The 13829-nt window shown below is 41.3% G+C and overlaps 1 protein-coding gene across 10 annotated transcripts in view; it reads right to left on the bottom strand.

The window, feature by feature from the left end:
* TP53BP1 (tumor protein p53 binding protein 1) overlaps positions 1–13829 on the bottom strand; it is a 47197-nt gene that overhangs the window by 20038 nt on the left and 13330 nt on the right. For 6 of the 10 annotated variants that reach the window (XM_075575520.1, XM_075575517.1, XM_075575521.1 and 3 more), the window contains exons 7-14: positions 13505–13643; positions 12811–13055; positions 10125–10233; positions 7215–7309; positions 6281–6468; positions 2911–5200; positions 2190–2309; positions 533–769 (exon numbers count right to left, since the gene is read on the bottom strand). In XM_075575520.1, the coding sequence (XP_075431635.1) occupies positions 533–769; positions 2190–2309; positions 2911–5200; positions 6281–6468; positions 7215–7309; positions 10125–10233; positions 12811–13055; positions 13505–13643 (3423 nt within the window). Of the gene's footprint in view, positions 1–532; positions 770–2189; positions 2310–2910; positions 5201–6280; positions 6469–7214; positions 7310–10124; positions 10239–12810; positions 13058–13504; positions 13644–13829 lie in introns of those variants that run through there. The other 4 variants (XM_075575523.1, XM_075575524.1, XM_075575525.1 and 1 more) reach the window with 4 other exon arrangements.

Genomic DNA, 13829 nt, shown 5'->3' with positions numbered 1-13829 from the left:
GCCGCTTCTTTTGTTGTTCCAGCCCTTGGGTTAGGGTAGCGTGTGTGCGCGCGCGCGCACACACACACACACACACACACACACACACACACACACACACACATACACACACACACCTTGCTAAGATTGTGCATGTCTAATTGTCTAGTATTATAAACACAGAATATCATTGTTCATATGTATTAAAATGCTACGTTTTTCTGTAAAAACAGATTCCCTGCTTGAAAGAAAAATGCCCACATTATGGATGTTAAATATCCCAAGATAAAATATGGTGTAATTTCAATTGGCTCATGTCTGTGTGCTGCCCACTCGGACACTGCGAGCTGTGGACCACCATGCGTAACTGATCACTCTCTTCCCTATGCGTCTTCCCACTACTTCATGTTAGAACGGTTAGTGTTGCAAACTTGTGTGTTAAGTTGCGTCACTCATGGCATTCCTATGTAGCAAGAAGAAAGCCTAGTAACGTTGAGTAGTCTCTCTCTACCATCTTTAAATGACCTTCTCGGCCTTAGATTGGCATTCTTACTTTCCAAGTTAAACTGCGAAACCCCTTCAGTCTCTTCATCTACAGGCGTAATAAGTTTCATCCTCAGACAGAGTTTCCCTTCAGCATCGGAGGCAGCGCTAGAATTCCCCCTCTCGCTTTCCTCAGACACGTCAGTCGTTACCATGGCACTCTCTACAGTAACATCGTTGGTCGGCATGGGGCTCTCAGCGTCGACATTGCTGGTTGCTAGGGTGCTCTCTGGGCAGCCTCCCACTTCTGAAATGGCAAAAATCTAGTGACTTTGCACGTGACAAAGCAGAAAGCAAAAACCCCGGGTCTACATTTCTCTTAAACAATCCAGGAGGTTTATTCTCCAATTCTCGGAGAGGGGGTTTTATGCTGAAAGGCCCAGCTTGGGTTAATGTAGATTGCAGCCCCTGTCATTTGTTCTTCAAGTCATTTTATTTCAATTTCTAACGTGCTACTCACCAAGAAACTGAGGACTAGAGTGGGTGTAGGCACTTAGGGAGGGTATAGAGGTTACGTCAAAAAAAGCAAACAATAAATTAGTAGTTGTTAGTTCCTGATTAATATGCAAAGCAGGGGGGGGGGGAAGAGTAAAAAATAAAGAGAAAAGCGTCTAGTTATAACAAAGTGGGGTGTGTGGTGTGGAACATTTGTGTAATAAAGACTAATGCTGGCACAGAGGAAACTCATCACCATCGAAGTAGCACAAGCATGTGGCATGAAAATATATATACCGTGCAGTAGTTTTGCACAGACACGTTGAGTTTCTTCTGAGAGAACCGTGGTGGGAAAAGCCCCCAAAGAGATATTATGATATCGTTACACTATTGTTGGGTTTGAGCTAATACAAATGTACTTTTAATGCGGATACTAAAAATAATGGAGACTTACAGCTGTGCTCACTATGTATGCATGTCTTTATTTATATAGCGCCATTAATGTACATAGCGCTTCCCAATACTCTATTACCAAGTGGAGGGTACTAAAAACATATGTACATGAAGACAAGGTGCGACAGTGACCGTACCCAACAACTGAAGGTGGTTTATACAAAAGTGACTATAAACAAACTAAAATCTCAAATCTGAGCAGGAACTGTTGTCTTTTAAAGTTTTGGAGACAGCAGTACAATGTTAGACAGTATATCTATATCCTCCCCTAAAATAAATTCTGGTAATCAAATTGGAAGGTTTATTGTACCAATAATCGTTGGTATAAACCAGTTTTGTTATAGTAGTGAAATAGTAAGTAAGGTAAAAGGGAGGAATAGATTTGGCAGTGTTGCTTCGTAAAGCTGCATGCAGGAGGAGAGATATCCGGCCGGTAATACAGCCGGTAGGTTGGCCTAACTGGACTTCTATCTGTTCTTCTGAGAGAAGTCTTAAATGAGCTAATAAGACTTAAGTACCATTAGAACTAGATCATTTTCTGTCTATTGATAGCACAGATTGTGTGGTGTAGTTGTTAGCATAGTATATGGTGCAGTATTGTATATGTATTTACAATAATCATGTGTATATTTAGTTCGATGCACACACGTGCAGCTGGTACATCCCAAATGCCAGATGTTAGCGGTACTGTATGTAACAGATTCCTCACCCAGGGCAGCCTAACAATCTCCATCCCTAGTGCAGTGTATGTGCTTTCTGAGCAAATTAAAACAACTCACCAATCGGAGTGCTGTGTCTTCGTGGTCCCCGTTTTAACTGACCAATCATAGGTGGGGTAACACTGCTCATTGGCTGAATCAAGTCCCCTTCCTTTGGCAGGGTGAAATGAAACGGCGTTTCTGGAAGCGGAGGAGAAACAATTATTGGCATCTCACCATATAAATGTCGTAGTTATAAAAAAGATGGACAAAGTGCAAGATATACTTTTAAACAGAATTATAGGCTAAAGCCGTAAAATTCCGGGCATTATTGAAATCCCTGATCTCTGATTGGATAATGCCCGGAATTTTAACCAATCAGTAATGCCCGGAATTTTTGCTGCTTGCAATGTGTTCCTTTTCAATGTGTTTATTTCCAGCCAATCAGCTTTCAGAACAACTCTGAGACAGGGCAGTGGATTGGTCAGAAGGCAGAAACAGCTCTGAGACAGGGCAGGGGATTGGTCAGGAAGTATCAGCCACTTGACTCCTCCACCTCCCGAGCTGACAGATTGACTAAGCAGATTCAGTTGAATTGAGCTGAAGCGGAGATATCCTAAAAACCTAACCTGTTGGGGGAGAGGGGCTTGAGGACTGGAGTTGAGCACAAGAGAAGAGAGAGAAGAGAGAAGAGAGAAAAGAGACACAGATGAGAGAGACAGACACACACACACTAATGGTCAAATCAGAATAAGCTTTCTATACCATTTTGGATCCTCGATAGTATACACTTTGTACTCACCACTGGAGCTCTCACATAGACTACGTGTTAACTGTTCAGCCATTTTTTCTGGCAACTCCGTTTCTGCTGTAGGTGCCTCTCCGTCACAAGCGCCAACTGACACATCTGCTTCTTTGGTGGACACCTGAAGTGTTTGCGGAACGTCAGCAGCGCTCTCTGGCACCATCTGCAGCTCTTCCTTTCGTGGCATCATTGGGTCCGGCTTTTCTGCAGGGGCTTCCTGCTGATCATGCCCTTTTGCAATTGGATCGTCTACTCCCTCCGTAGTTAGTTCACACTTCCTTTCCCGCGGGACCTCAATCACGTCTCTCTCGCTTCCTGCTAGCACGGGACTCGGACACTGCTTCTGTGGTTCCGTTACAGACACGTCTTTCAATCTGCCTCCGGTCCCTGGAAGCTCAGGTGGCTTCCTCTGTCCTGAGTCGGGCACATCTATCGTGCTGCTTGGAAACAGTGGAAGCTGCTGCTGGCGATCACCTAAGATCCCGGACGCATCTTCAGCTGGTTCTGCCATTGCCAGGCTATGCTCATTTGCCTGGATAACATCCAACATATCACTTCCTTTTTTATTTCCTTGTTGGTCGTTTGGCCTCCTCTGTTGTGCATCATCTATCCTTTCAGCCGATACCAAACTTTGCATTCTGTTCTCCATCGTTAGCCCATCATTTATTTTTCCCAGAGGAATCTGCTGTTGCTTTTTCTCAGTTAGACACATAGACACATCAGCCTCATTCCCAGAAGGTGCTGCAATCAGCTTTTCATGGAGTGTTTTAATTGCACATTCTTTTTTTTCAGTAGGCACTGGAAATTCTTGGTTTTCTTTCTGCATCACCACCAAGTCAGCTGCATTTCCAGGAAGCACATTAGGCTGTAGTCCCTCTACGGATGATTGAAGCATATCGTTTTCTTTTATGGACACTACGTGGTGTGGTTTCTCCTTTGTCGTTTTCTCTTCATCACCCTTTTCTCCTACAGTAGGAGAATGCCTCTCCTTTGTTGTATGAAGCAAACCGGCCCCATCTCCCACGCAGACCTGGATCTGTTGCTGGTATCCTAACAGTATCATTGGGTTGTTACAATCACTTCCTGCAGGCACAACACATTGAGGCATCTTCTCCTCATCAGCTTTGACGTCATCAATCTTCCACTTCTGCTTTGGGTTCTCTAAACTCCCCAATACCACAGTGTCTTTCTGTCTGTCTATGGCCTCCAGACAAGATTTTGAGTAATCTAGAGAACCCATTTCTAAATCCTTCTCTAGGTCAACTGGAGACCCACCAGATGCTACTGCAGCAGATTGTGTGGGAACAGTGGGGAATTTCGGTACAATCTTTTCCGTCGGGTTCTCTGCATTCACATTTTCTACAAGGACTACACTGGGTTCTTCTGAATCTTCTTCACTCTTCTCTTCAGAACTAAATAATCTCGACTTTTGGCTCGGCTCTGACAGATGTTTTGATTCGCTTATTTGAGACGTTGTGCTGAATTCCACTTCCATTGATTCTTCTTCTCCCTGCGATTGTTCCAGATCTACAGCACACAAATGCTGCGTTTGTGTCTCCGACAGAGCGAGAATCAAATTAGCCCCCTCTTCCATCAGCTGCCCTTCTTCTGTTCCTCCATTATCTTCAACTTCTTTTTCACATGGCGTTTCAGGGACTTCTTCAACGGACAACCCATCATCTGATAGTGTTTCAGCAGCGAGGTTCAACTTGACTTCCGATACGTCTTGGTCTAAAATACTTAAAGACGCATCAGAATTTAGGGACGGGACTATGACGATCTGGCTTCCACAATCGTTTGTCAGATCAATACAATCTACCTCTTTATTATCTTTTCCATTTTCACTTACAGTGGCAGGAGAAACCGTAGTGTATCTTTCGCTATGATTGGGAGGTTCTTCCATGGCGGGCACCACGGATTTCCCACCGATTGCAGCTTTATGGTCTTCTTGTAGATTAAGATTTAGTGGTGCAGTGGATTCCTCTGTATTTCTAGGAGGTTGGCATGCTAGCTCCATGTCTTCTATTTGTGTGGCTCCATTGTCTTCCTCTGTATCTTTTGTATCTGTACAATCTGTTTCCATAAGCTCACTAGGCTCACTTGTGGACAACTCTAAATTGCATGAATCTCCTGTGACGGTCAGGGATAGCCTGGAGTCCACCACCTCGGACACGTCTGGCATCAATTCTGGCGCTTTAGAGCATTCTTCTACATGTGGGAATTTCAGAGGGTCGGTCTGCTCTTTGGACGGAGTCTCCTCGAGGCTTGGAGTCGGCATAAACACATCCTGAGGAATATTTGCAAGACTAGTATAAGTTACAGAGCAAATAACTCTTATGGGTTAATCAAACTACAACAGAGCGTTAAGCAAGATAAGAATAAAGACGGATTCGCTGTACATTTCTGTATTAAGATTTCTGAAACTTGATACATTGAAGCATGATGTCTTCTGTGTAAAAGGTACTATCCCCTTACCCCCAAAGCAACCAATCAGGCAGGCTTCCAGCTGCAATCACTTCACCTCAGGACTTCTTTGATATGAGACCACACGAGTCTCCCCAAAGGGTGTTAGCAGTTGGCTGATGTTAAGAGATTCTCCCTAACAAGTCCCATAATCACTAACAGTCCATGAAAGTGTCTGTAAATTGAATATATAACCTATTTTCATTTAATATAGCTTAAGTTTCCACTTACCCTCCCTTATGGAGAGTGTAAGCTTCCTGAGACAGGGCCCTCCTTACCTACATTTATTGCAGTATGTTAATGTTTGTTATTTTATCATTTCCGTCCTACAACCCTATTGTACTGCGCTATGTAATATGTTGGTGCATTATAAATAAATGATAACAGCTCTGGCTTTTCCTGTGTCTCATCTGTAATAAAATAATTGTATTTAAATTGTAGTTATTCTCATATTGACTCAAGAATTGCGATGCCCCCTTAGTGGAGGCCTGTATTTATTTATTTTTAAAAATAAATAAAATGATGAAGACGACAATGAATCAACTGCAACTTGGAAGCAAACTTTTAGGGGGTGGGTCCCATGCTGAGAGCATGTTCCAAAATGAATTACGTACTCGTGGCCATAGCTATACTATAGATTTGCAAGCATAAATTGAATGATTTTCCAGCAAAGTATTCATACAAAATCGCCATATGTAGCGACCTCAACGTTGTGCATCACCGTTACCATATCATTTTATAGGCAGATCATAGAATTATTGGATGATGCTGCAGCACACTCCAATTCTCCCACTAGCAGAAGTTAAACAAAACGCTGCATGAAAAAAATAAATACAAATTAAAAACACGTGTCCCACGATTATATATCATGAAAATCTGGGGTTTACATCAAGAGTATACTTACATGGGAAAACTCTGGCTGTGATGGTACCACAAAGGAACCAGGTCTGAATGCAGGAACGCTTTGGCACACTGGAGTCGAGGCCTGGGGGATTTCTGGGAAAGGACAATTCTTGGGTTCAGTGGCCTGTTCTTGCAGTTTTTCGGGCTGCTCGGAAACTGTTCTTATTGCAGCAGCCGCCATCGCCTCAACTACATGAAATAAATGAACAGTAAGTAAGTACCTTTATGAGAGCCTTCGAAATGTGTTAAAAAGTATCACTATTTTCAGAAGTCATTTTACACATTTATCAGACCTGAAAAATCAAGTTTTAATAACAGATTTAAAGAGGGCAGGATTGAGAAAATAAACCCAGAAACACTTCAAAGAATTTCTGCAAGTTAACATTTAATAACTGGTATATACATGTTAAGCCATTATATGTTACTAATGTAACATTTTTTTAAAAAGTGGGGTTTCTCTGATTTCTATTATAGTTCCAATATTTCCCCTTTGCGGTGAGAATCGTGAAATTAAATAATGAATATTAAACACGTTCTCATATTCATCCCTCCAAAAAAAAAAAAAAGGGTCACAATTCCCATCGCAGCAGTGCGACCGGGCAAAATAATGAACGATCTGACTAGGACAAAAACATTATTGTAATATTCTAAACCTTTTAATATCCAAACCCAAAAAGCAGGATAAAAAAAAGTGCAATTATTTATTCAATCACTTATTTACCCATTTCAAGTAAGAAGCATCTTTAGTGCTAGTTCAACACCATCTACTGATAGATCTTTATGAACTTACGATGGTGCCATCGCGGCTAATGATCTACGAACTAAATGTGAGAACGCAGAGATTGAGAGAAGAGAGAACGAAGAGGGATTGAAGCAAGCAGGCGAATCACACAGAATGAGGAGATACTGTCACACACAGATACAAGAGGCTTTACCGTCTTCTGCCTCCCGTTCTGTGGGGGAGCTGGAAATGATGATGGGGGTAGGTTGGAAAACATCTGGGGAAGGAGAAACCAGCTCTGAGGAACTTCTACACAAGGAGAGGAAGAGATGTACACATCAGTTATACTAACTTTTATGGTCTGCATTTCTCACATTTATTTTGTAATCAGATTCATACGATCACATGATAAAATTAGCAAGACCAATAAGAGATGTGACACAAGCAGAATGCACAGTGCAGACCACAGAGAATGGAGAGTTTAGCATGGCCTGTATCCAAGAAATGGCAGAGAATCCGATGGTCAGAGCAACATCGTCCAGAGAAAGCGCCAAGATCACAACATTGATCTGTATCAATGGCAGCGGGCGATTGGTCAAACCCCACATATTTCTTTGGCTTTACCAAGCTCTTAGGACAATTGGTACAAGCCTAAGATTTTATACAAAAAACTGGCCTGAAATCACCTTTTTTAACAGTAAAAAAAAAAAAAAAAAAAAAATTAATAAAAAAGAAAACATGGAATCACCAAAGGACACATTGGCACACCGAAGCATAAACATCAATAAAAAAAACAAAAACACTTGGGTATCTTGATCCCAAAAATCTGCCGTTTTAGCATAGACCGTAATTTTGTTTATAATTTAGCCCTTCATCAAGATTGTCTGTATTAAAGATGTCATTGTGAATACAACCAGCACACATTTCTTAGTCAAGGTATAATCCAGACTCCAGAGAAACATTTTGCACAACACAAGTGCCCCTACCCAACAAACACAGGCAACGCTGCCAAACACTTCCATTTTTTTAGCCACTACAAAAGAACAGAAAGACAAAGTCCCCAGAATGGACTGCACTCCATATCCTACTAAGTAAAAACACGGTGAATACAAGTTACAATGAAAACCTCACAGATTATATAAATGTCAAAGTGATAAACAATTATTAAACATGCTGCAAGTAGTTTAAACAAGTATGAGCGGCTGTCATCTACGGAATATAATGTGTTGTGAGCTCTGCCTATTGTATTTAAAAGACCCATGTGCTGTAATTTGTAGGGTCTAGTGCAGAGGGTTCTGTAGAATACAGATCAGTAATTTACATTGCACTAGGAAGCAATAGGCGCAGTTGAGCATGCAATCTGGTGCGACTTGTTTTGCTGGAGATGGGAAGTGGGCACACATTTTGGACTGTAAACAGATTCCTGGCAGTTGGATTTGGTCCACAGTCTGCCTATCCCCGAATTCAGCCATATATGATGGTGTGCTGCACCAACTGCCTTTGTGTTCTATATGTAAGATGTTAGGGGCAGAAGGGTATTGGCATGTACTATTTATACTGGATTAGATGTCATGGTGTTCAAGTAACTTGGTTGGTTAACTTACAATTCAGCACTTTAGACAAACTCAGGTCAAGTAACCAAAACACTTATTTTGCTTTAATAAATAAAAGATTTTTGTTTAAACAAATATCCCTCAATAAACTCTGCATCTCAATTTAGAAGTCAGTAAAATATTTTTGGGATGAAAGATTATGGGGTGGGGGCTTTTGATGAAAGCACAAACATGTTTAACATGTACTGGTTTAATAACTACAATATCTGCATCACGATGTCCCAAGGCCAAACAATGCAATATTCTCAAGCTTAGAACCGCTGAGTTTGTCGTCAACATAACAATATACATGTCAAAGTAATTATATGAAATTGAACTTATTGGCAAGAGGTTTGGGATCAAGGTTCCTTGTTATTTAAGGCAACTAAAACGATAATAAAAACACAGAGTGCATCTTCCTCTGCCTTAAGGCATAATATAGTAATTGAGGATAGCTGCACCAGGGAATATTTACTATGAGAACAGAAATACTATATCCCCTAGAATGAACTGCACTGGATTTCATCCAACGTATAAAAACATAACTTGTATTAAACAATTTAAATCTCCCATACAATATAATGTCAAAGTGATAAACAATGATTAAAACATAATATGCTGCAAGTTTCATGTCATTTAAACAAGTAGGAGCAGTGCTCATCTACAGTATCTACAGTACAGTGAACTCTGCCTATTCCATGAATTATGCCTATGTGCTGTAATCAGTAGAATAATACAGGTTAAGTCTTCCTGGCTGTTAGTATCTCTGTGAAAAAATAACCCAATTAGTGTTTATGTTTTAAATGAAAAAGGTCACAGTAATATTAAACGAGTTTTAAGTGTGCAAATTCTGTAAGCCGAAGAAGCCCTCTCCATTCACGTTTCATTATAGCCAATCTGTGTTATACAATGGTCACACCGGCACTACTGCCATAATCATTAAGGAAAAGGAGACATAAATAACACAGGAGATTAGTTTGAAAGAGACATGTATATCGAGGTCAACCTTTGTTCAATTCCAATAGGGCAAAAATATTTATCCTATATTTAGAGATATATTGATCCAGAGGACGGCAAACAAATAAAAAACAGGAGTGAAACATTTGCCAATTATGTCTCATAAGGGGAAAAAAATGCCTTTGACGCTAGTAATGGCGACACCATGTCCCCCCCGCTGCATCAATGCTGTTAAGGGCGTGAGCCGTTTGCTGATGTTAGTTGATGTTAAAGCTGCTCTATTTCTATCTGAAACTCACAAGCCCTTTATCCCCTGTACCCAATTTTCCTACTTTATCTGTCCATAAAATGTCTGTGAATTGACTGTATAACCCTGTTCTTTTAACGTAACCATGTATTTTTTATAACTCTGTGCCCGGGACATACTTGAAAACGAGAGGTAACTCTCAATGTATTACTTCCTGGTAAAACATTTTTATAAATAAATAAATAAAATGCTCATTCTGTGTTTTAATCCATATGGTGTATTATCCGTGTGTTACATTTATCAACTTAAGGTGGTACTCGCTCCTTACTTAGACAAATTCTCTTGTTCAATGGTGGCTTGTCCAGAAAGATGCAGTAGACGCAAGCTGTCAGCGGGAGTGGATACCACCTTGGATGTTACCGGGCTGCTTTGTGATTCTGTCCAAGGATAATACAAAAAGATTTTAACAAGGGCATGCATGCATACATACATACATACATACATACATACATACATACGGGGAAGTTTGCACATACTGTTACAAAAACAAGATTTATTGTCCAGGAAAAGCCACCAGTGCCTGACCGTCATGGCTTGTTGTCCTTAAATCAGCACTACAGGTTGCATTTTAAGTTTTGTTTATTAATTTCAGCTCCGGGGAGCCCCTGCTTCCCGAGATACTTACCTCCGTAGGGGGTGCCGGTATCACTGCAGGTAGCAGCTCTGGTGGGGCTAACATAATGGCGACTTTAAATGTCAATTGTCATGCGGCCCAATAGGAAGCCATGATGTCATCCATTGCGGCTTCTAATTGGGCCTTGTGACATTTCAACACCCGAGAGAGAGACATTCCCTAAGGTGGCATGTCTGGAAGCAGGGGGTCATCAGAGCTGAAATTAACGTAGTTCAGCCCCGGACACCCCCGGCTTCAATCCTATAACTATATAAAAAAAAAATTTGATAAAGAATGAAACCTGGAGTGCCGCTTTAAATAAACAAAACAGGAGAGTTAAATCATTATGCAAATCCCCCTGACCTGATCTGACACTGAAAATAATTTGGCAAATGCCCAAGTCAAAACATGGAAACCATTTTACAGACCTGAAAACAGACACCAGTCCTGTTCTTGTTTATACGCCCTGCTAGGCTTCAAATTCGAAAATAACGAATCAGTCCATTTAATGTTTGCCAGTCACGGAAAGTGTATGACCGACAGCGCAAATGGTTTGCTGAAACCTTTAGTTTGTACTTGATTTAAAGGTTATAAAGTTCTTAAAATGCTACTGAATCGTTACCAATATAAGTCGATTTATGCATCTATAGCTCTCAACTGTAAAAAAAAAAATTAAAAATAAAAAAAGTTTAAAAAAAAAAAGAGGCAAATCTAAGACAGTAAATAAACTGTACAACTCTCCTAATTTTGTAGGATTATCTTTTGAAACCCTGGAATTACTGCATCTGTGCACGTGGCACTAGAATTGGAGCTTGGCAAGTCTCATCATAAACACTAACAGCATTACCTAGGTATCTGTATGTCTGTCCTGTGCACGCAAACATAGTTTAACATTTTTACTCAAGACAAACATGCTACAGTAATCTTGCGTCATTGTATCCGTTCTTGTTCCTTCACGAGACGGTACTACTTGCAAAACGTTTGGACGCTCATCAATGCAAGAGCGACCAGCTGGAGCCATCAGCGGTGGCGGGTCTGATGCAGCGCTCGTTTTCTGTTACCCTGGGTGGTGTCTATCATTTTCCTATGTGGAGCATGCGAGTGTGATCACATGTGTACTTTTTAATGCTTTAGAAGAAATTCTGTGCCACTGTCCTTTAGATCCTATCTCATCAAGGTCCGTGTAGTTCTCCCGGCAGCTCCCAATCTCCCGTGATCAGCGGGGCAATTTCAAGCACAAATATACATAAAATGAGAAACAAAGAGACAATTAGTAAAGCAAAATACAATTTATATGTACAAATGCAACCATTTGTACATATAAATTGTATTTTGCTTTACTAATTGTGTCATTGTTGTTTCTCCTTTGCACCAGTTTATGTATATTTGTACGTTTTAATGACGTTATTGTGCGGTGTCCATTTTCATACATATACAAGCAAGAAGATTATCCTCAAGATTTTCGTCTATACTTTGCATTGATGTTGGATATCTCACCTAAGAGAAGATTTACAGTTAATTGTCAAGTCTAAGTAATACCCGGGGTTGCTGACAGGGGGGTGGGGGGAGGAGGAGAACCGCATGTCCCGGGCCAGGTGGCTGCATGGGGAGGGGGGGCGGCCTGGTCGGTCGACAATGGAAGTTGAGCCCGGTCAGACGTTGGGCACAACTTCTTTGACGGCTGACGGTCCTCTCGTTGCCGCCGGGCACCCGGCTCTCCCCAGCTGAAGGGCTGCTTCTTACTCTGACCCCGGTGCTCACCGGGCCACTGTCGAAACTCTATTCCTGAGCCCCGGAAAATCTGTCGGCAACACCTGCCTAATACATACATCAAGTAGCCTTGAGCAGCAATTTTGTTGGGGGGGGGCCGCAATTTTTGGGGGGAGAAAGTGTGTGTGTGAGAGAGAAAGCCTCATCTTTTCTGGAGCAGCCCCCTCCTCTAGCGTTGTCAGTGTGACCCAACGGTAAATGATGCCGCGTTGCCATGACAACGCAGCACCACATGACGCCGTGACATTAATACGCTAGGGAAGAGGGCCGCCGCCGAGCCTTCAGGCGACAGAAATGTAAGTTCGCCACTGTACACAGCCACTTTGTGAGTGCATCCATTACCCACCTATTAGTTAGCTTATACTGGAATCATACAAGATTACACAGTGTGTCTCTTTTCTTTTATCCCATATGTGGTTCCTGAGAGTTGCACTCCAAGTCTTGTCCTTGGTCATTGCATCTGTGTCACCCGTTGCATCCAATTCATCACGTTCAGATTTTGTTTTTCATAAGCAAATGTGTCAATTACCATTCACTCCGGAAGATCACAGATCAAAATTATATTACTGACCTGTCATACTGTTCTGACCAAACATATCTTCTTGGGTTGAGGCAATATCCGAAACCTCCATATCTTGCTCAGCTAATTTTGGACCACATGATTCTTCCTTGAATTGAACGTCCTGATCAAGTGACTCGTCTACTACAGACTCTTCCTGAAGAGGTTTAGCATTGTCCTCTTTTCCAGGAGTATCAACATGCCCCTCAAGTGGGTCACTTGACGAGGCTACTTCCTTTCCAACCGCTTCTTGTTTTCTGGAAGAAAGGACAGATACTCCTCTTATGTGCAATCCAAGTTATTAACCAATTATTACACTCGCCTCAACAACAACCCTCTTAAAACTCTGGTACTTCCAAATCAATTTGCCCAAAAAGGAACCAGAGATATAATTGGTGACTTATTGGAAAAGTGTTTTATTGCGTGGTTATAAGTTGCAATGCACCACATTGATTTAATCAAGACTTTGATGTTCTTCCATATACATAAATGTTTTTCCAAGGTTTAAAGAAGTTCAGTTTAAATGTGCTTAATTTAGAAACATCTATGACGTGCCATCACAATTCTCAAACTCTTCAGTGGAAGTCATTGTTCAGAATATCCAGCACACTGAAACTTCAGTCTGCTGCACATAGAAACGACATATGCCTGCATCCCACAAAATAACGTGTGTTACCTTTCGGACTCTTCCCCCACAGTGTGTTACCTTTCGGACTCTTCCCCCACAGTGTGTTCCCTTTCGGACTCTTCCCCCACAGTGTGTTCCCTTTCGGACTCTTTCCCCACAGTGTGTTCTGGATATTTTTCTCCTCTCTCATCCGCTTCAGCGCCAACATGATGGAGTTCTGAATAACATTTATTTATTTTAAAAACACAGTTGACAGTACTTTTCCTTTCTCGGAAAAATTAAATATATATATATATATTTTTAAATATAAGCAGCCTCTGATTACCTTTATTGAAAACTAATTGCCTAAGCTGCCAATCGATTAGTTCTCCCGTGATCGATCAGCAAAGATCCTGCTTCCCAG

The sequence above is a fragment of the Ascaphus truei genome, chromosome 18 (genome assembly GCF_040206685.1).
Source record: "Ascaphus truei isolate aAscTru1 chromosome 18, aAscTru1.hap1, whole genome shotgun sequence".
NCBI classification, from domain to species: domain Eukaryota; kingdom Metazoa; phylum Chordata; class Amphibia; order Anura; family Ascaphidae; genus Ascaphus; species Ascaphus truei.
The sequence above is the reverse complement of the archived record's forward strand: the minus strand, read 5'-3'. Positions and strand labels throughout refer to the sequence as shown.